At 34.2% G+C, this 21,910-nt stretch overlaps 1 protein-coding gene and 1 long non-coding RNA gene across 2 annotated transcripts; one reads left to right on the top strand and one right to left on the bottom strand.

Annotated features, from left to right (window-relative positions):
* Positions 1–758: 758 nt before the first annotated feature.
* Positions 759–18,401, bottom strand: LOC140046076 (uncharacterized). Its single transcript, XR_011844730.1, has 5 exons — positions 18,387–18,401; positions 18,128–18,202; positions 5,244–5,395; positions 3,485–3,665; positions 759–807 (listed from the first exon to the last, which is right to left on the bottom strand). It is a non-coding gene; the product is annotated as an uncharacterized lncRNA (long non-coding RNA).
* On the top strand, positions 9,563–17,641 carry LOC140046075 (uncharacterized). Its single transcript, XM_072090585.1, has 7 exons — positions 9,563–9,632; positions 9,799–10,000; positions 10,381–10,576; positions 11,135–11,187; positions 11,467–13,035; positions 13,403–13,614; positions 15,177–17,641. The coding sequence occupies exons 2-7, from the start codon at positions 9,956–9,958 to the stop codon at positions 15,244–15,246; spliced, it is 2,145 nt and encodes a 714-aa protein (XP_071946686.1). The 5' UTR covers positions 9,563–9,632; positions 9,799–9,955; the 3' UTR covers positions 15,247–17,641.
* Positions 18,402–21,910: the final 3,509 nt, after the last annotated feature.

Below are 21,910 nucleotides of genomic sequence, written 5' to 3'. Positions count from 1 at the left end.
CGCACTAGTAGTGTGTCAAATCATGGACAAAACACGTACGATCGTTGTCCATGGCGAGGTAAAGATGACGTCTATTACTAATAACCATACATTTGAAACGTCTATAGGCCTCCTGCACGTGTTTTTGTGAAACGATCCAATGAGCTATAGATGCTCGACGCGATTATGAGATCATGTTCATTCATTCTTTATTTAGCCTTTAAAATCGAAATACATTTAAAACATAGGTAACCAAATCAAGACACGTGGAAATGTAAGGAGGCAAGGATAAGCAAAAGCAATTAAATCGCTGTAGCTCACAGGCTTGCTTATCCATATTAATTCCGAATAAAGCACTTTTTCTATAATTTGACAGTATGATTTATACGTATATACGTCGGCGATACTATAGATTTTAATTTGAATATTTTTTTTTTTTTTCTTCATTTATAATAATCATTTAATGTAAATAATTAAGTAAGTGCAACTCAGGTCTCGCATTCATACGCCGTTCGTAAATCTAAACGTTTAAATATCAGTGCAGATTACCTCTTTGAGAATTGTGTCCACCTTTATTATCCATACATTATTATTCTCACATCTATCATCGGCATATTATCTATATATTTTATTAATATCCTAAAACCATACGTAATTGTTTGCATAATAAAAGACACGACAAACGTATATTCTCTATATAATATATTAATTACAGTACATATAAATAGAGGTAAATTATTATATGCCTAATATAACATTATGCCTAATATAATATTTAAACGTGTTTAGAAATGGCCATTTTGAAAAGACACCGTCCTTCTCCGAGACCTGTGAAATACAAAAAAAAAATTAATTAATGATTAATAATAAATATTTATTAACCAAGTAACAAATATCCACATAAATAATCTAGTTCCTTAAAAATATCAATTAAATCTATATAAACGAAAAATGTATATCCCGCTCTAGCATGCATCCCGCTCGATCCATACAAAATAGCGCGACCGATTTCAAACGCGACCGATATAATCAAAAGTATAGCTCTAGCGGCGCGCCATACAAAATACCGGAAGTTGATTTTATCGCGACCGATTTCAAACGCGACCGATTTCAAGCGCGACCGATTTCATCTGGGATCCAGTCAAGTCGCCCCATCGCAAAGTCGCCCCATACAAAGTCGCCCCATACAAAGTCGCCCCATCGCAAAGACGCCCCAAAACAAAGTCGCCCCGGCACAGTCGCCCCATCGCAAAGTCGCCCCATTACAAAGTCGCCCCATCGCAAATTCGCCCCATCGCAAAGTCGCCCCAACGCAAAGTCGCCCCATCGCAAAGTCGCCCACGGTTTTAATCATATTGGTTGCGTTTGATATCGATTGCGTTGTTACTTTGGTCGCGCTAAATGTCGTATACAGTATAATGTTTAGGCCTATCCTATATACATAATTTGTGTTTTAATTTTTATTTTACAGGTTTTAATGGAGTGATGTGCTTTTTAAAAATCATTAAAAAAATAGTCCCTTGTTTGAAAGTTCTAAAAAGATTATCCCTGATTTATAGTTTCGAAAATGTTAATTTAATATGATTTTAAAATTAGTTACCAAAGCCACAATTACGAATCTTTCTTCAACCTACGCGTAGATACCAGCTAATTTTTTAGGATAATATAATAAATGTATAAATGTATAGTAGCCTAGGCCTTCGTATAGATTTACAGTAGTTAAAACAATAACAGTGTTTGTAAGACAATGAGTGTTATAGGCTACTTATTGATCATTTTGCATTTATTGACAAGTTATGTGTCTTAATTTTATAATGACTTTTCAAAATAAAGAAATAAAAAAAAAGGATTTCATCGCCGATATGATTGTTTTACATTCAGGTATTTTAGTAAAATTAAAACGCTACATTTTGACCATGGAAAAACCATCGTACAGTATCGTGTGCGTGTTTTTTAAAAAGGGGAATCCCCGACGGTCAGCAGAAAGGCGTGAGGAAACAGATACCAGAAGGCGCAGCTCCGATTGGTTTCAGAGAATGTTTCAGATGGCGAGTCGCCTTTTATTCAACAGCACAATGATCATTTTACTGAAGAAATTCTTTTCAACCCCTTTGGTTAGGCCTAGAACATTCTAATTATCATGCCTAATAAATATCCTCATATCGGGTATTTATTTAATTTTAAATTAAACAAGACAGTGAAGAGGCACGGAATAATACGTACACTGACGTACGACGAATACACACACGCACGTCATCATTTACGACATATAGTGGTGATATGATGCAATTTTATAATGGATATAATGATGGGATTGCCTTTCCAGGCTTACAATCAATGTTCATTACGTAATACTATGTATATAATAGTAAACTGAATGTTTATAAATAAATTGTTTTACGTAATTTGTTGCATATAAAATAAAAGACACAGACGTAGCCTACATTTCCTATAAAATATTTCACATTTAAATAATTATGTACTGTTAAATGACATTATGCTGGATAATATTATAATCTTAAACTATGTTTACAAATTATTAATATAGGCCTAATAATAATATTACATATTCATCGACCAAAGTAAAAATAATCTAGATCGTATAACATCATTTTATCGCGACCAAATTTAAACGCGACCGATTTCGAACGCGACTGATATCATCGTAAAACTCCGGCGGGGTTTCCCCATCTTCAGATGGTGCGTTGTAGTACGACGACAACGGCGGAGTAATTACGGGGGTTTCCCTCTGGTAAGCTAGCACGTTAGTGCGACCGCGGAGTGATTAGTGGGGGGGCTTCCTCTCTGATGATGGGGGTGCGTGCCGATCGTGTGACCTGAGACTACATGGCGGGGCTTCCCCTTTTTATGCCTACACGTTTTCCGTGTTATTTTGTGTATCATTGCGACATTTTACGCACTTGTAAACTATTTTTTAACGTTTTGGGGCGACTTTGCGATAGGGCGACTTTGTGATGGGGCGACTTTGCGATGGGGCGACTTTGCGTTGGGGCGACTTTGCGATGGGGCGACTTTGCGATGGGGCGACTGTGTCGGGGCGACTTTGTTTTGGGCGACTTTGCGATGGGGCGACTGTGTAAGGGGCGACTTTGCGATGGGGCGACTTGACTAGCATCCTTTTCATCTGACACCCTGTAGATGGTTAGTATTGACAAAATACTGTAGTGTCATTACTGTAATTTTGTTGATATAAATAGAATTATTTTGAGAGAATATTATCCTACTCAACTCATATCGACGGATGGTTGTTAGGTTGTAGTAATGGCTACTCCAGAAAAAGTAAGTAAAGATCTTTTATTCTTTATTAAATAAAGATATTTACCAAATATTAGCTATAGTACAGTATTTATAATATATATTAGTATATAGTGTAGGACCTATGTCTTTTTAGACCCAGGCGAGAAGATAAGCATATCAATAAATCAAAAACATGATTTGCTGTTCACTATTATATTTTCACTTAATTGTGTAATATAAAACTTACTAAAACATCATTGCATTTTTAGTAACGAAACAAAATGTCCACAACATTGTCCAAGCATCCCTTTTAATGCACATTCTCAGCACCAGCCAACCCACAATTCCTTGTTAGTCAAAGTTGGTGTATAAATGCCATTCAGATTCAAACTTGTTTTTAATTTAGAATCTAGAGGTGCAACATGTACCTGTAGAAAGTGGATTAATTGTTAAGGGTTTTGATGTGAAGGAGGATGATGAGGCAACCATCGCACACCTCATTAAAGTTTTTGAAGAACTCCCACCAAAATATCATTTACATGGCCTCATTTATCCAGTTGGAACCAAGCAAGATATGGCAATAGTGCAGTTTAACAATGCAAAAGGTAATACTGTAGTATATTGCTAGATGTTCCTGTCTACAGTAACTCTTCTGTTCAGTTAAATAAATTGTAATAGTAGCAAATGCTATTAATATTAGAAATCTAAACAAATTGAAATCTACAAATGGATTAATGTACTCCATTGCTAAGTTAGTTATTCATTGTACTTAATCTCTGCTTATGTTCATAATGTATGTTCACCAACTATGCCCCATAGATATATTGTTATTTAATTCAACCCACTAGGACAATTATTACAAATTAATAATTATCATAAATAATACTTTGAAATTTGTGATGCAATTGTTTGCTTTATTTACTTTTTTATTTTGACTTATTTGTTCCATAGATGTGAAAGAGATAAGGAAGAAAACAGGATTAACGTTTGAAAAAATTGAGGTACAGTTTGTCATTTTTTCATAGCATTATTTAGTTACCTGATTCATTGATGATGATGATGATTATGATGATGATGACGATAATGATTAAATTAGAATTCAATAAACCAATCCTAAATTAAACAATTATAAAAAATAATTTGTGAGAGAATCAACAAAATGAGATTGGTAATTTATTAAAATGAGCTTGGACTTGGTTTATTGGCTATTACTTGAGAGGTTTCGCAATCTTACGAATACGATAACGAAAACGGATACGTCACGCACACGTATTCGTTTTCGTAAGCCAGTAAAAATCTGTTTCGCATGGCAACGAAATATTGAGGGCGCCGTCCAAAATATGACTGCGGTAAATTTGAGCGAAGCGCGTGTACGTGTTGCTTGGTGCTTGGCTGCCTAGGCCTAGCGTAACATCAAAGCGAGTGAGGACTTTAAAAACTGCTATTTATCAAAATTGACCTAGCATTTTAGTAAATTACTTTAGTAAATTACTTTCAATAAATCTATAATTAAATTATAATCATGAATCGTTCCTGATTCAAATTCAGAATGTGCAAAATAGATCAAAAACTATACTCGTTTTGTAGTTACGAATATGACTGGTGATATTCATCAACACGAATACGCTTTACGAATATGAATTGGGGATCAGCTCAAAAGTTTCACAAATGTGTGACGTATCCGTTTTCGTTATCGTATTCGTAAGGTTGCGAAACCTCCCTACTATTAAGCTGGAGTCCAAAACATGAAATTCCTATTACAATAAAGGTGAGATTAGCCTTACTTGAAATATCTTGTGTTTTTATTTTCAGGTAATAAAGACATTCACTGTGTACTTCACTAAAATTGATCCTGTTGTATCTAATTTGTTTTCTCATTTACCAAGCATTCAATGTGAAGATAATGTTAAATGCTTTGATGATCAGCGTTGCTATGTGTCCAAATCACAAGAAAGTATTCAGAAGGTTAAAGAGAATATTACTACAAACCTACATAGATGGCTTACAGATCTGAAAAGCAGCAAAGTGCGCCCACCGAGTCCAGCAACTAGTGACAGTGGCAGTAGTGATGACAGTTTTGTAGTTCTTCCCAGAGAGGATTCTGTTTGTGCATCACATCAGATAGAGGGAGATGTTATCGCTTGCAGTGTTGTTGTCACTGCAAAAGAAAACAAAGAATGCAACATAAACGATGAAATGTCAAAGTGTTTGAAATCGTTTCGAAGTTCAACTACCAGTGTCACAAAAGAAGGCGCTATTGTAGTATTTGATGATGAATCAGGTGAATAAATGATTTTATTTGAATCAACTTATAAATCATACTGTACTGTTCAGGAAATCCTAAGAAACTAAACTTCTATGTGCATATCAGCTTGCTTATCAGCCATATTTCACCACTTTAACATAAACTTTAATACCATGGAGCTATAATTATGCTCCATGGTAATACAATACAACAGTATCAAATGGTAGCCAACAACCAACCTCCTGCTGTTATCTTCTTTAACTATTGTAGGTGCTGATAATGTATCATATTCGTTTTCTGCCTTATTAACAAATGCACTTGCTTTATTTACAGATGTCAACAAGTTTATAAGAAGGACACAGAGTAATCAACTCATTGAATGCAGTAAGTTACGGGTAAATATGCAAATTTTTTTACATATACATTTATAACCAGCGTAGTATGGTATGGTATCAAACCCTTCTGTTTTATATGATTAGCCTATCTGGTCACAAGGACATATTTTTATATTTATTTTTAGATTCCACTGGTTGATAGAGGGGAGTATGTCACATTTCAAGAACTTTTTCCTGACATCACAAAATACTTTCAACAAAAGTGGAAAGAACATATAGTGACCCTGACAGAAAACAAATTCATTATTTGTTGTAAATTTGAAAAAATTCTTGATGATGTCTCAGACGAATTAAAAAGGCAGTTGATAGGAAAGTACAAATCTATTGAAAGAAAGCCCACAACTTCACAAGTAGATTCAGGTGAGTTAGTTCACAAAAAGCCTATATAATGTATTTTATTGTATACTATGATATTGTAAGGCTATATAAGGTTAACCTCAGTATACAGATATGCAATTTATTAAAACTTTATAAAGTTTGGACTTGTAAATATTAACATTTATTCATATTTGTTTTGCCATAGATGTGTTTATCAAAATTATTGTTTTTAATGTAATTGATTGTTTATATTACAGACACTCTTCTGAAAGTAGAGCATGATAAAGAAACAACTGCTACTTTAGGAGACCAGAAAGAAAATGCAAATGGAAAGTCATCCCCAAAAGTGAATGAGGAAAATGATAAGAAATACACACCCACTAAACAAGAGAAGAAAGAAAGAATCTCAAAAGATCAAATTGATAATGGAGGTCACGCATATAAACAGAAGGAGAAAAATGATAAGAAATACACACCCACTAAACCAGAGAAGAAAGAAAGAATCTCAAAAGATCAAATTGATAATGGAGGTCACACATATAAACAGAAGGAGGAACCCGAGTCAAACATCAGCAATGTAACAAGTGATCAAGCCAAAAAAAGGAAAATCAGAGAGAGTGTGTGTGGGACTAACAAAATGAATGTCAAAGATGATCAAAGGGAACAGGTTGAGATCAAAACTGATGATGATGAGGATGACGATCTATACGGGGAAGATGACAATAGTAGCAATACAGATGGCACAAATGGACAAAACCACAAGACTGTAGATGAGGAGGATGATGAGGATCTATACGAGAAAGGTGACCATAGTAGCCATAAAGATGGCACAAATGGACAAAACCACAAGACTGTAGATGAGGAGGATGATGAGGATCTATACGGGGAAGGTGACAATAGTAGCCATACAGATGGCACAAATGTGCAAAAGCACAAGACCGTAGATCCTGTAATAGATGAAAAATCCCATGGTACTCAAAATGGTAAAAATGAAGCACAAAACAGAAGAAAGGTAACAGCTGATAAACATGTCACTCAAAGCAAAGGTGCTAAAGCAACATCAGAAAAAGGAAATACACATCATAGTATTCTTAGTAGTGTTGTTGGTGATGACAATGAAGAGGTTGGACAAATGCAGGATAAATGTCAAGAGAGGAAAGAAAGAACATACTCAAAAATTCAAATTGATAATGGAGGCCACACACATCAAAGGAAGGAGGAAAGTTCACGAGATAGTAGAGATGATAAGGAAAATAAAGCAAGTTCTAGTGATGACAACCGTTTTAAGCAATTCATTTCAAAAGACAAAGGAAACCAAAACCGAAATATTGATAAATCAAGTGTTTATTATTCTAAAGAGAGTAACGCCAATGTAGATACCAAGGGTCAGAAAGGTGATCAAAGAAAACTTGATGGGAAGCAGCAACAGAACAGTGATGCAAGTTTACAAAAAACCGCTAAAGACTCTTCAAAGAAAAAACAAGATATAGACAGACCAGGTTATCTTACCGTGCAGAGTGAAATATTCAAATTCATAAAATATGCATATGAAAAGGAACTAAGAGCAATTGAAAAAAGTCATAAGGTCACCATCATATGGCTGCATGATAGAAGTGAACAGAATCTTGGCATTATATCTAGAGATAGGAATGAAGAAACAAGAATTCTGGGTGAAACTAAATTCATTGATCTTTACCAAAGAGTACATAATAGTGTACAATATCAGAAAGTTGATGTGGAAGATAAAACCCAACGAGACATTAAAAAGGCCTTGAAAAATACAAGAAAAGCAAGCAAAAACATTTTCCTTCTACATGACGATAATAATGTAGTGTTTGTTGGAAAGGAAAGTGATGTCAAACAAGCAAAGAAAATATTTAAACAAGGACTAGGAATTCCTGTTGAAGCAGGGTTATCAGAAAGTTCATCTGATCAACTACCGTCAGAGATTATAGTTGGAACAGGAATTAAAATTGTTATAAAATGTGGTGACATTACCGAAGAACAAGTTGATGTCATTGTGAATGCAGCTAATGGCAGACTTCGACATGGTGGTGGTATTGCTAGGGCAATTGCAATGAAAGCCGGTGAAGGCATAAACAAGGAAGGACAATACAAGTTAAACAGGTTTAAAGATCACCAGTTAGGAGTAGCAGAACTGTTGCACACTGGTGGATACAATCTCAAAGCAAAATATGTCATACATGCTGTTGGACCAACATCTGAAATGAAATATGAAACATTTCAGGCTCTCCTAGAGATGACATTTTCAAATTGCCTTGTGTATGCAGATTCAAATCTTGAAGCTTCATCCATTTCTATTCCACTAATTAGCTCTGGGAATTTTGGAGGAAATCAGCACCAATGTGCAAAAGCATTGGCAGATTCTCTTAAGGAGTTTGTAAAAGTGGATAAAGCAAGATGTTTAAAAGAAATCAGACTTGTTAACATTGATTCTGAAGCTACTCAGGAAATACTAATCCAAATCAGTGCAGTCAACTGGTTCACCACAAACTCCGAAAGTAGTGATGTTGCTGGAAAGAGTGCAAGTGAGAAAAAAACAATTAAACTACAAGTAAGTTACATAAAATGTTCTGTAAAAGGCCTACCTTTTAATTATTTTTTCATTAAACCATTCTTGAAAAATGAATAAACACAATTATCGTTTTGAAAATAAAATAGAAACAACAGACATGGTGTTTGCTGCTATGAAATTTTGTTTAAACACCAAAATCATATCATACAATATTCATAAGTACACTGCATGTTATTACGGTCATAAAATATTGAAGTGGAATTCATTAATATCAGTATTTTAAAATTTGTCATGACCCAAGATGTGTGTAATATTGGTCTCACAAACAGGAAATGATTTAATGTTACTTCAGTAGGCTGAACATAATAATCGATAACCATAAGAGATTGAGATATCATTCATTGAATGATATATTTTTATGTTTTAATAGCAGAATGCTAGAATACACTTATCAAATGCTGTAGTGGTGGAGGGGTTTAGAAAATATGACTCTCATGGAGAGACCAAATACCAGTTAGCAATGATACTTAATAAACTTGAAAATGGAGGTGGTCAAATCGAGCATGTAATTTATCCAATCAAAATGACGAGAAATAAAGCAATTGTAATATTTGTGGAACAAAAAGGTAATTTTATTAATTAAACTATACATTTTGAGTTAGATAATTTCATTTTCACTTCACTTTATTGTGTCTGAGCAAAGACAACTCATTTCCACCCTTTTTTTTATGTTGGTTCTATAATGATAACGTATGATATGCATGCACATGCACTTCGTAAAGGTCAGTTGAAAGCTATTATTTTTGTCTTAAAATTCTACATTTTAGTTGCAAGATCTTTGATTAGTAACGGAACAACATCATCTGAAAGTGAGGTCAATCTGCGAATAAGTTCATTCAAAGTAAGAATTCTTTCACTCTATTGTTAATAGTTTTTGACATCACCTGATTTAAAATGGTCTTTCTGATATATTTACCTTAACCATCACCTTAAAGTAAACAAGCCTGCAGTCGATTAGCACTTTGTTGATAAATTATAATAAAGGAGAATACTTTTTATAATTTCAGGTGGATCATCAGAAGGAAGCAATTATATTGGATGTAAGTCCAATACTTCCTATTATTCCTGAAATACTGGACAAATTACCGATGAAATATTATAAAGTGGGTGAAATGAAGTTGCTATTTTTGGACAATCAAGACAATACCAAAAAACCAGAAACATATGTTAATGGTGAAACTTGAGAAATGGTTGAATAATCAGCTGAAGGTGAGAAAGTTACACTGAAATGTATACTGTATTTGCTCAAACCAAACAATCAAACTTTTTCTCAAATAACATGAAGTAACATTTATGATTTTCAGTCTCAATGACATTTTCAGCTGTCCTGTCTTTCCATGGACTTTCATCTATCAAGCTTTATCAATCAAAAATAACATTTATTTCCTTGTTGGTTTTGTTGAACTTTGGAACATTTAACTACTGTATGTTTTATATTGTTTATTATTACAAGCTGTCCTTACTGGAACTATGCCTCTTTCATCACTAATTTTATTATACTTTTATATATATTATGAGAAAGAAATATCATCATCATTATTATGTTTTTCTTCTAGTGGTTTTTTTTATCAAGAATTTGATATTTGCAGGAAAAAGAGCAATTTAGCCTGTCAAATTGCGTCATTGTGACAGAGTTTGTAAAGTATAGCTCTCATGGGGAAACTAGTGACAAATTGCAAATAACTCTGCAAAAGCGTAAACTTGGAGGTGGTGATGTTCATAAGGTTATATACCCATTTGGGAACTCTGAAGACAAAGCATTGTCTATTTTTGATGAATCAGAAGGTAACTTTCACTATTTGCTAATTCATTTTAAAAATTTTCCATTTTTGACAAAATAAAATTTACTAACAATTTTATGAATTCTTTTTTTTATGTTGATACTACATAGTTTTTATCTTATATTCTATACTATTCCTGTATTATTATGTATTATATATTATTAAGTGACTGATATTAAATACAGATTATACAAATACAATTTATATTTGTTCACATATAAAAAGAGAAAAGAAACGTTTAATTATAACTCAAAAACCATTGTCTGACAGACAATTTAAGTATTTTTTGCTTTAAATTACATTTTTTCAGGTAAAATAACTATTATGTGACAATAAAATGACACATTCAAAAACAAATTTGAAATAAAAAATATTTTTCAGAGGGACAATATATCTTTAAAACCGTTACGTCAATAAGTGAGCAGCGTTTTTTGTAAGAAATATTTCTTGTTTATGTATTTCTTTTGGATACAATTAAAGTTCTTTTTTATTATAATAATAATGGTTAAATATGCATTGTACAACTAAATTATTTTTCATTCATTTCATATTAATATCTTAGTTGCAAGCTCTCTGATAAAGGCCAAGATGATATTAAAGATATCTCCTTTCAAGGTGAGCTTTTAATTATCCATGTTTATGTATGTTGATATTAGATTAATTTCTTTTTCTTGATTACTTACAATAAAAATACAAGCATGGATAAATAATCTGCAATTGTTAAGAACCTACATATATAAAATGTATATATGTAGGTAAAAAAAAATAGCCTATATTTAATATAGGCTATATATTTGTTTAAATGGTCAAAATTTGGTAGATTCACTCCATGATTATTTGACCTACACTTGTACAACAGTTTCTTTTGTAACATTTATTTTTTGTCAATTTTAGATAAGACCCCCAGACAAGGCATTCACTTTGGAGTTTGGTAAAGTTGCACATTTACTTGACCCAACCCTGAGCAGCAAAATCTTCAAGACTCTTAAAGTTAATGGAGAGTATCTGGATGATGGACAACTTGTGTTATACAACAAAGCTGATGGAGACAAAGTAATTGAGTATGTAACTGAACAGCTCGAGCAGTCATTAGCAAGTTCTGTTGATCAAGCTACCACCACAACTACCTCTTCTAATATTGGAGTGAAAGAAGTGGCTGGCATAAGCAATGAAAGTACAACAGAATTCTCAGGAATTCTTGATGTGACAAACATTAATGCCGAGAAAGTTCTGGAAGCCTCACAAGATACTTCAAGAAAATACAATGTTTTGATTTCACCAAAAGAGATTGTGGTTGTCGGGAATAAAGAAAATGTGGATAACGCTATGACATATTTCCAAAGGTTATGTTGGGTATCTCAATTGACAAAGCATGGTGAATTGAATATTAGTAGACCTAGAGGTGATGATGGAATGATTCTCTCTGATGTGAAGTTTGTATTACCAGGTGGAATCACAGTGACTGTAAGACAAGGCGATATTACAGAAGAAAATGTTGATGTGATAGTTAATGCAGCTAATGGTCAACTTCAGCATGGAAGTGGCGTTGCAAGAGCTATCGCTGATAAAGCTGGCAGAAGAATTCATGAGGAAGGCCAATGGAAATTAAAAAGGAGACAAGGTCCCTTAAATGTTACAGAGGTATTGCATACTGCTGGATACAATTTGAATGGAACATATGTTATACATGCTGTTGGACCACGTAGAAATGAATATAAAAATAAAGATGAATTTGTTCAGTGTCTTGAAAGGACATTTCTGAATTGTCTAGAATATGCAGATGCAGAACTTGAAGCTAGATCCATAGCGATTCCTTTGATAAGTTCTGGCATTTTTGGTGGAAACAAAGTTGAATCTGCACAGTCATTACTCAATTCCATCTTACGCTTTGTGAAGAATGGTAAACATCGTGCAAGCACCATCAAAGAAATTCATCTTGTAAACATTGATGTAGAAGCAACTTCTGAAATCCAAGATGTGTTCAATAAGTGGCAGCAATCTGGCAAGAAAACTGAAGTGGAGGAATGTCCGATTTGCTTGGATGTACTGACTGAACCAGTCAAGACGCTCCAATGTGGACACATGTTCTGTAGTAATTGCATAGATGACGAATTAAAACATAGAAAAGTGTGTCCAATGTGTAGAGGGAATGTGAAAGTATTGAAAGGAAACCAAACTCCAGCAAAAAAGGATGAAGTGGAAGAATGTCCAATTTGCTTTGATGTATTGACTGAAACAGTCAAGAAGCAGCTCCAGTGTGGACACAAGTTCTGTAGAAATTGCATAGACATAGCATTACAACATAGGAATGCATGTCCAATCTGTGGAATCATTTTGGGAGTACTGAAAGGAAACCAGCCACCAGGACGAATGACAGTAAATTATTCACCAATGAAACTACCTGGTTATCCAAGATGTGGAAGCATTGCAATTGTTTACAACATTCCTACTGGAATACAAACGGTATTTATTTTAAACTATTACAATCCAATATGGATTTCCTTAATACTAAATTGATAGAATAATACTTACTTACTATCAAACTTATAATTTTCTTCTTTTTTTTGTGGATACAATTGGTTATTGTAAATAGAGGATTTAACACAAAAAAAAATAATGTTAAAAAGTAAATACTTTGTATTAATGTTTAGTAATTCAGAAAATGAATGCCAATGTTGAAGGTTAAAATTATGATATCAATGACGGAACAACAGAAAATAATGAAAAAAGGTAGAAAATGTTTAGAAATTATGTAATGAAACACTGAATGAATAAAGGTGGTGGTAAACCATAAAATAAAAAACTTATAATTTTCTGAAAATGTTTCTAGAGAGAGCATCCAAATCCAGGGCTATATTATCAAGGAACAGGCCGCACTGCTTACCTCCCAGACAACCAGGAAGGAAGGCATGTTGCAGGTCTTTTACAAAAGGCATTTGATGCTAGACTTATATTTACAATCGGCACATCTATAACGTCAGGTACTCAAAATGCTGTTATCTGGAATGACATTCATCATAAAACCTCCATATCTGGTGAACCGTAAGTACAGTACTTGATCATTCTCAATTGAAGATTTATTTTATTTATTTATTTTATTCAATCAAAACCAACAGCGATAAATACCGCCACTAACAGGTTTGAAACATAAAACAATACAACATCAAAAACGGTTAACAATAAAATACAGATAAAATATATATATATATATATAAAACATAGATTGGCATGCCATAAATAATTTCAATTAAAACAGGTTATGCAGACTGTTCAAGAAGTGAACACATCATCGTCCTCTTAAAATAACCAAGTCTATCATTAAAAATATCGATATGATTGCTATTTAGATTATTAAATGTATAAGGTAGTCTATGAAAAAGTCCCCTCTTAGTACAGTCGACACGGCTAAAAGGAATATGCAATAAATGTCTATTTCGTGTACGACCAGGAACATTTAAACTAAATAGTGAAATTAATGAACAGTCATATTTAGAATTTAAAATATTATATAAAAAAACCATATCAGATATCGTTCGACGATTGCTGACAGAATCAATGGAAAAGGCAAAATTAACACAGTTATAAGACAGGAATCGAAAAAACTTCCGTTGAACAGTGTCGATTCGACGGGCCTGACATGGAGAAATTGAATTGAAAATTGCGGAACAATATTCAAGGTGAGGACGTATAATAGATTTGTATAAAGATAAAAGTGCCCTGCCGTCGTTCATAAACCTACAATTTCTCCATATTAAGCCCATCATTCTATTAGCTTTTGACAACACATGATTAATATGTGAACAAAAATTTAATTTACTATCAATAAAAATACCTAAATCTTTCCATACATAAACCATCTCAAGATCATGTCCACTCAGATTATAATTGAAGAGCACAGGCCTTTTTTTAAGTGTTATAGATAAATATTTGCATTTATTAGCATTAAGTTTTATCCCCCACTTCTCCGTCCATTCCACGAGACCATCCAGATCCTCCTGAAGTGAAAAAGCATCCTGTGGAGTGGTAATCACTTTAAACAATTTCAGATCGTCAGCAAATAAAAGAGACTCGGAATGATTAAATTTTAAAGGAAGATCGTTGATAAATAAATTAAACAAAAGCGGGCCCAGGATCGAGCCCTGCGGAACGCCCGATAACACAGGGAGCCAATCAGATGTCTCTCCCCCAATGACAACACGCTGTTGTCTATTAGTTAAATAGCTTTTAAACCAACTTAACAGTGAACCGGATAAATCATCTTGTCTGTATTACATTTAATATTTTATTAAACATATTATTATTATTATTGTAGTTACAAAAGCTTTTGTCTTTATTCATGACACTACAAATGTCAAATGCTCTGCCATCAATTGGTCAACCTCAAACCTCAGGTCAAATTACAAAAAAAAAAAACCAAAACATTGTCACTGCATACAGGTAACCTACCTAGAGTAGCATCATTCTATATCATCATCATTTCTTTGTAATTCTATGAATTTAACTGTATGAATTATATGTAATAATATGTATCATTTTCTACAAGTTCATGGTTTTCCATTACATACCTGTGAATTCGTTTCTCATTGTTTTTAAATTTAATGTAGGTATGGTTATCCAGATCCAACTTATTTGAGTCGAGTAAGGGAGGAGTTAGCAGCCAAAGGAATTAAGTAACCTACCGACTAACAAGACCAACAACATGTTAACAAGTGTGGGGTTTTGATTTGACACGAATTATACCTTGAACAAGATCAGGAAATTACTTTTTTTTTCTATCAAAGTTACACAGAAAATGTTAATAATACTTTTAGGTTTTTAAACAATTAAAATTGCAAAAAAAAGAGGATCAAAACATTTTTCCTGGAATATTGTTTCATGATTGTACCAAACTTCAATCTTCTTGTTTGTCTTTAAATTGTAATCCACAGTAAGCGCATTTTGATTTATACTTTCTATTATGCTTTTAAAATAAGCTTTATAAAGTCAGTTAGATTTATAAAATTCAGATTACCAATTTATGTTAGTTACACAGTATTTAGATAGATAAATAAAATTTTCATAAACGCTTAAAAAACACACAATCTTATTATATTGATTGATCGATAGATTTTTGGTGTATTATTTCAGTTATATGCTAAGTTAATAGCCTATAGATAACCATCATAAGTTTGTATACTACAAACAAGATGAAATAGCTATGTATGTATGTACTATGTAGTATAGATATAGGTACAGTTTAAAATCATGTATTAACAAATTCAAAAACCTGGTAAAAATAGTAGCAATAGTGGAAATTAAGCATAGCCTCAGTAAAGATTATTTTCAATTATTTTAATCGACCAATAATTTAATTAACAAGTAAATTTAAAATGCTAATAAAATAAACCAATCCTTTTTTTTGTAGCAATTGCTAACTATACATTGATTTATATCTCTGTTTGCACAAAAATGTATATGTACCAACTTACAAAAATTATATAAAAACTACACTAGAAGTTTATCTTTATCTACATTTTGAAAAGATAATTAAAAAAAAAAATGTTTATATATATTTGCGTATTGTTTAGAATAGTTTCGTGTGCAGTGACATATGACATACAAATGGAAAGATTTCATACTGGCTTTTTGGAGGGGTAAAAATTGTAAAAAATAAGATGACTTTAATGTCGTAATTATAAAGCATGCTGGTACTGGTATTTTATGATAACATTGTGTTAATTAAGATAATTTACTTACTCAGAAAACAGAAATTAAGTTTCACCAATGCATCTTTTGATGATTTCATATATATCATATTTTTTCTCAATATAATTGTATGTATGTGCTTTAGTATTAGTTGTCAAAAATAAATTCTCCAATTAAACTATCTTTCCAAGATCACATGTTACTGAATATAGTGAAAAATTCCAAGCTTGAAAATAAATGTTTAAAATTTATTAAACATGAACCAGGGAGATATTAAAATATTGTTATATTATACCTAAATAAATAATATGAACTAAATAAATATTTGGTGAAGGTAAACAACTTTATAGATAAATAATAAGCTAATATATCTACATAAATGCCAATTACAAGATGAGAACAGAAGTTTCCAAGCCTCATTTGTCTTAACTCATTTAACAACATTGTTCAGCAGAACAGCATGTAACAATTAATATTACAACATAAATGACCTTATTATGAAAATAGTTAACATTTATAAGTTGAAAGGGGAGAATATCTCATTGAACAGGCAATCCTATTTTAGACACGGACACGTTGGTTTTTCAGCGTTGAACAGTTTCGAGTTCTCAAATTGTATACAAAAAGCAGAACGATCAATAGTACCATTGAATATCACAATTTTACAATGATACCGATATTACATGTAGTCTAAACTCTTCCAAAAATGAGGATTGGCTGGTCTCGTTTTTTAGAAGATCAATCCCAATTTTAATTTCCAAAGATTATTAATTGGTTTAAAATTGCTGTATATGAGTAGTGGGATGTGGACCGTTATTAACATCTATTCTCACAGATGACATCATTAAAATAATGCGTCTCATTTGATTCAGAATTGATTATTCATTAACAATGTTGAGTAGCCAATCATAGCTTGGGAATTTTGGAATTTCCAAATTTCTAAGTTAAGTATTGACAAAATAGCGTCATTACTGTAATTTTTATAAATACAATTATTTTGAATATTATGTCCTTAAGAGAGAGCTAACTGTTGTCCTACTGAACTCATATCGAAGGTGGTTGTTAGTTTGTATCAATGGCTACTCCAGAAAAAGTAAGTAAATTTAGATCTTTACTTTATAGAATGATGTTGGTATTGTTTGGCCTATCTATTCACATTATTATTTTACAAGACAAGATATATATGCAGATGTAACACATATCTGTGTTATGCATTACATTATCGATGGTAATGATATAAAAACAAAAATACTAAAAATAGAATAGAAGCCAAGTTATGGTGTACTGCATTACATTATCGATGGTAATGATATAAAAACAAAATACTAAAAATAGAATAGAAGCCAAGTTATGGTGTACTGTACAGACACTATGGGGTAGTACTACTAGGGCTAAAGATGCAATAAAGCAAACATTTTCTAAACATTGTCGAAAGTCATAATTTTTTAGTCATGCGAACGATGTAAACAAGTTACGCCCTTTGTTGCATGAAACAAAGTTTTCGAAGTAATAATTGAAAATAAAATTATTTTTTTTTTAGCAATTTATTTGATATATTATATAAACATTGTCAATATTAATAAAATATGGATTGTTAAACACCTCTAAAAATGTGATAAATGTCGAACAAAAATGAATATGAATTTGGTCTAAAGTTATATGTTTCGGACCACAAAGTGATCTATCTAGCTATATATGTAGCTTTCTATCATAATTTACCATAAAACGTTTATTTAAGACAAGGAATGACTTGGTTTAATGTTTTTAAAGTATTATATATATTTATTATTTTTACAAATTGTCACAAATTATAGGAAAATGGTCTTTAGATAAGAAGTAAATAAATTCCTTAATTAAGTACAGAACTTACCAAAGACAATCCAATACATTGCTTTAACCTGCATTTCTCGCTAATCCTGTTTTGTCCGCCAAATTTCTTCGTATTCTGAATAAAGCATTCACAATAATAATTTAAACAAATTATATTTAATATTCAACTAAAAAGGTAGCCATACATTATGTGGTGTTTGTTAGGGTATTGCTGAACTATGCAAATATAAATAAAGTGGACACCTTATGACATAGATTTAATTTGCCATTAATCTAGTATACTAAAACAATCTACTAACCAAGGAGTAGTCACATTCCCCACAATCGTCTTGACGTTAGCAAGCATCACAGCATCCGTATCTACGTTTTGATTACTGAAAAGAAGGGTAAAAAAAAAAACATAAACTGGCCTACTACTTACTTACGCAACCTGGCCTTCTACTTACTTACGCAACCTGGCCTGCTACTTACGCACGCAACCTGGCCTGCTACTTACGCACGCAACCTGGCCTGCTACTTACGCACGCAACCTGGCCTGCTACTTACGCACGCAACCTGGCCAGCTACTTACGCACGCAACCTGCCCTGCTACTTACGCACGCAACCTGGCCAGCTACTTACGCACGCAACCTGCCCTGCCACTTACTTACGCAACCTGGCCTGCTACTTACGCATGCAACCTGGCCTGCTACTTACTCACGCAACCTGGCCTGCTACTTACGCACGCAACCTGCCCTGCCACTTACGCACGCAACCTGGCCTGCCACTTACGCACGCAACCTGGCCTGCCACTTACGCACGCAACCTGGCCTGCCACTTACGCACGCAACCTGGCCTGCCACTTACGCACGCAACCTGGCCTGCCACTTACGCACGCAACCTTGCCTGCCACTTACGCACGCAACCTGGCCTGCCACTTACGCACGCAACCTGGCCTGCCACTTACGCACGCAACCTGGCCTGCCACTTACGCACGCAACCTGGCCTGCCACTTACGCACGCAACCTGGCCTGCCACTTACGCACGGAACCTGGCCTGCTACTTACGCACGGAACCTGGCCTGCTACTTACGCACGGAACCTGGCCTGCTACTTGCATAACCTGGCCTGCCACTTACGCACGCAACCTGGCCTGCCACTTACGCACGCAACCTGGCCTGCTACTTACGTACGCAACCTGGCCTGCTACTTACGTACGCAACCTGGCCTACTACTTACGTAACCAGGCCTACTTACATATATGTTATGGCATTAATCCATGTGGTCCATCAGCCACCAGAATCTTATTTGTAGAGGACAAAAGCACACAGGTGAAAAGGTGTAGATCTTCATTCTGGGAACTGGACAAATATACTTCAGGGGAAGGCATAGTTCCTAACATTAACAACAGAATATTTAAACATGATACATTTTCTAAGAATTACATGAAAATGTTTTCACAACACAAATACTACGTATTACATTGTGTATTTTAACTAATAACAGTCCCACATTAAACATTACATGAAATACACAAACCTTTTAAATGGAAATATGTGATAATATTAAAAATATAGTGACAAAATTGGTTCTTACCCTTGGTATCATGTACTTGTGGTCTCTGTGAGCATCACCCTGTTTTGACGATGTTTCACTGTCCTTACGTTTACGCAATTTACACAATTTTATTCTCTTCTTTTATCATCAATACCTCCGCCTACTGTAAAATTCTCCTTCATGAGAAACAAAATACATATATATTTTTGTGTCTCAATGCTGTGTGTGATTAGGCTAATTTCACTACAACCATGTGTATGCAAATTTGGTGTAATGGTTTTGTAACCAGCCTTTCAACTAACAATATTTTCAGTTGACTAACAATAGAACAGCAACGCCAAAAACAAACAGGTGAATTTTAAAAGAAATTTTTAAAACTACTGTACTTGCATCAAAAAACATGTAAATTAAATTTAATCATGTTTTAAAATTACAAATCACAAATTATAAACTCATGCCTATTGTACAAAAATGAAGTTTTTAGCCCCGGGACGATTCGGCACACATAAATTCATCGGCTTTGATATGCGTTTTATAAGCATAAAATAAGCTTTTTTCCCCAAACTTTATTTTCAGAGACACTATGGGGTAGTACTACTAGGGCTAAAGATGCAATAAAGCAAACATTTTCTAAACATTGTCGAAAGTCATCATTTTTTAGTCATGCGAACGATGTAAACAAGTTACGCCCTTTGTTGCACAAAACAAAGTTTTCGAAGTAATAATTGAAAATAAAATTAGGTTTTTTTTAGCAATTTATTTGATATATTATATAAACATTGTCAATATTAATAAAATATGGATTGTTAAACACCTCTAAAAATGTGATAAATGTCAACAAAAATGAATATGAATTTGGTCTAAAGTTATACGTTTCGGACCACAAAGTGATCTATCTAGCTATCTACGTAGCTTTCTATCATAATTTACCATAAAACGTATATTTAAGACAAGGAATGACTTGGTTTAATGTTTTTAAAGTATTATATATATTTATTATTTTTACAAATTATCACAAATTATAGGAAAATGGTCTTTAGATAAGAAGTAAATAAATTCCTTAATTAAGTACAGAACTTACCAAAGACAATCCAATACATTGCTTTAACCTGCATTTCTCGCTAATCCTGTTTTGTCCGCCAAATTTCTTCGTATCCTGAATAAAGCATTCACAATAATAATTTAAACAAATTATATTTAATATTCAACTAAAAAGGTAGCCATACATTATGTGGTGTTTGTTAGGGTATTGCTGAACCATGCAAATATAAATAAAGTGGACACCTTATGACATAGATTTAATTTGCCATTAATCTAGTATACTAAAACAATCTACTAACCAAGGAGTAGCCACATTCGCCACAATTGTCTTGACGTTAGCAAGCATCACAGCATCCGTATCTACGTTTTGATTACTGAAAAAAAGGATAAAAAAAACAACATAAACTGGCCTACTACTTACTTACGCAACCTGGCCTTCTGCCTGTACTTACTTACGCAACCTGGCCTGCTACTTACGCACGCAACCTGGCCTGCTACTTACGCAGGCAACCTGGCCTGCTACTTACTCACGCAACCTGGCCTGCTACTTACGCACGCAACCTGGCCTGCTACTTACGCACGCGACCTGGCCTGCTACTTACGCACGCGACCTGGCCTGCTACTTACGCACGCAACCTGGCCTGCCACTTAATTACGCAACCTGGCCTGCCACTTACGCACGCAACCTGGCCTGCCACTTACGCACGCAACCTGGCCTGCCACTTACTCACGCAACCTGGCCTGCCACTTACGCACGCAACCTGGCCTGCTACTTACGCACGCAACCTGGCCTTCCACTTACTTACGCAACCTGGCCTGCCACTTACTTACGCAACCTGGCCTGCCACTTACTCACGCAACCTGGCCTGCTACTTACGCACGCAACCTGGCCTGCTACTTACTCACGCAACCTGGCCTGCTACTTACGCACGCAACCTGGCCTGCTACTTACGCACGCAACCTGGCTTTCCACTTACTTACGCAACCTGGCCTGCCACTTACGCACGCAACCTGGCCTGCCACTTACGCACGCAACCTGGCCTGCCACTTACGCACGCAACCTGCCCTGCCACTTACGCACGCAACCTGGCCTGCCACTTACTCACGCAACCTGGCCTGCCACTTACGCACGCAACCTGCCCTGCCACTTACGCACGCAACCTGCCCTGCCACTTACGCACGCAACCTGGCCTGCCACTTACGCACGCAACCTGGCCTGCCACTTACGCACGCAACCTGGCCTGCTA

The sequence above is a fragment of the Antedon mediterranea genome, chromosome 4 (assembly GCF_964355755.1).
Source record: "Antedon mediterranea chromosome 4, ecAntMedi1.1, whole genome shotgun sequence".
Taxonomy (NCBI): Eukaryota; Metazoa; Echinodermata; class Crinoidea; order Comatulida; family Antedonidae; genus Antedon; species Antedon mediterranea.
This window is presented reverse-complemented; position numbering and strand designations above follow the sequence as displayed.

Bases quoted from the DNA above. Each gene is read 5' to 3' on its own strand.
- LOC140046075 (XM_072090585.1), top strand. From the start codon at position 9,956: ATGTTAATGGTGAAACTTGAGAAATGGTTGAATAATCAGCTGAAG. The intron at 10,577-11,134 runs GTAACTTTCACT...TTAATATCTTAG, and splicing joins TATTTTTGATGAATCAGAAG to TTGCAAGCTCTCTGATAAAG. The intron at 11,188-11,466 runs GTGAGCTTTTAA...TGTCAATTTTAG, and splicing joins TAAAGATATCTCCTTTCAAG to ATAAGACCCCCAGACAAGGC.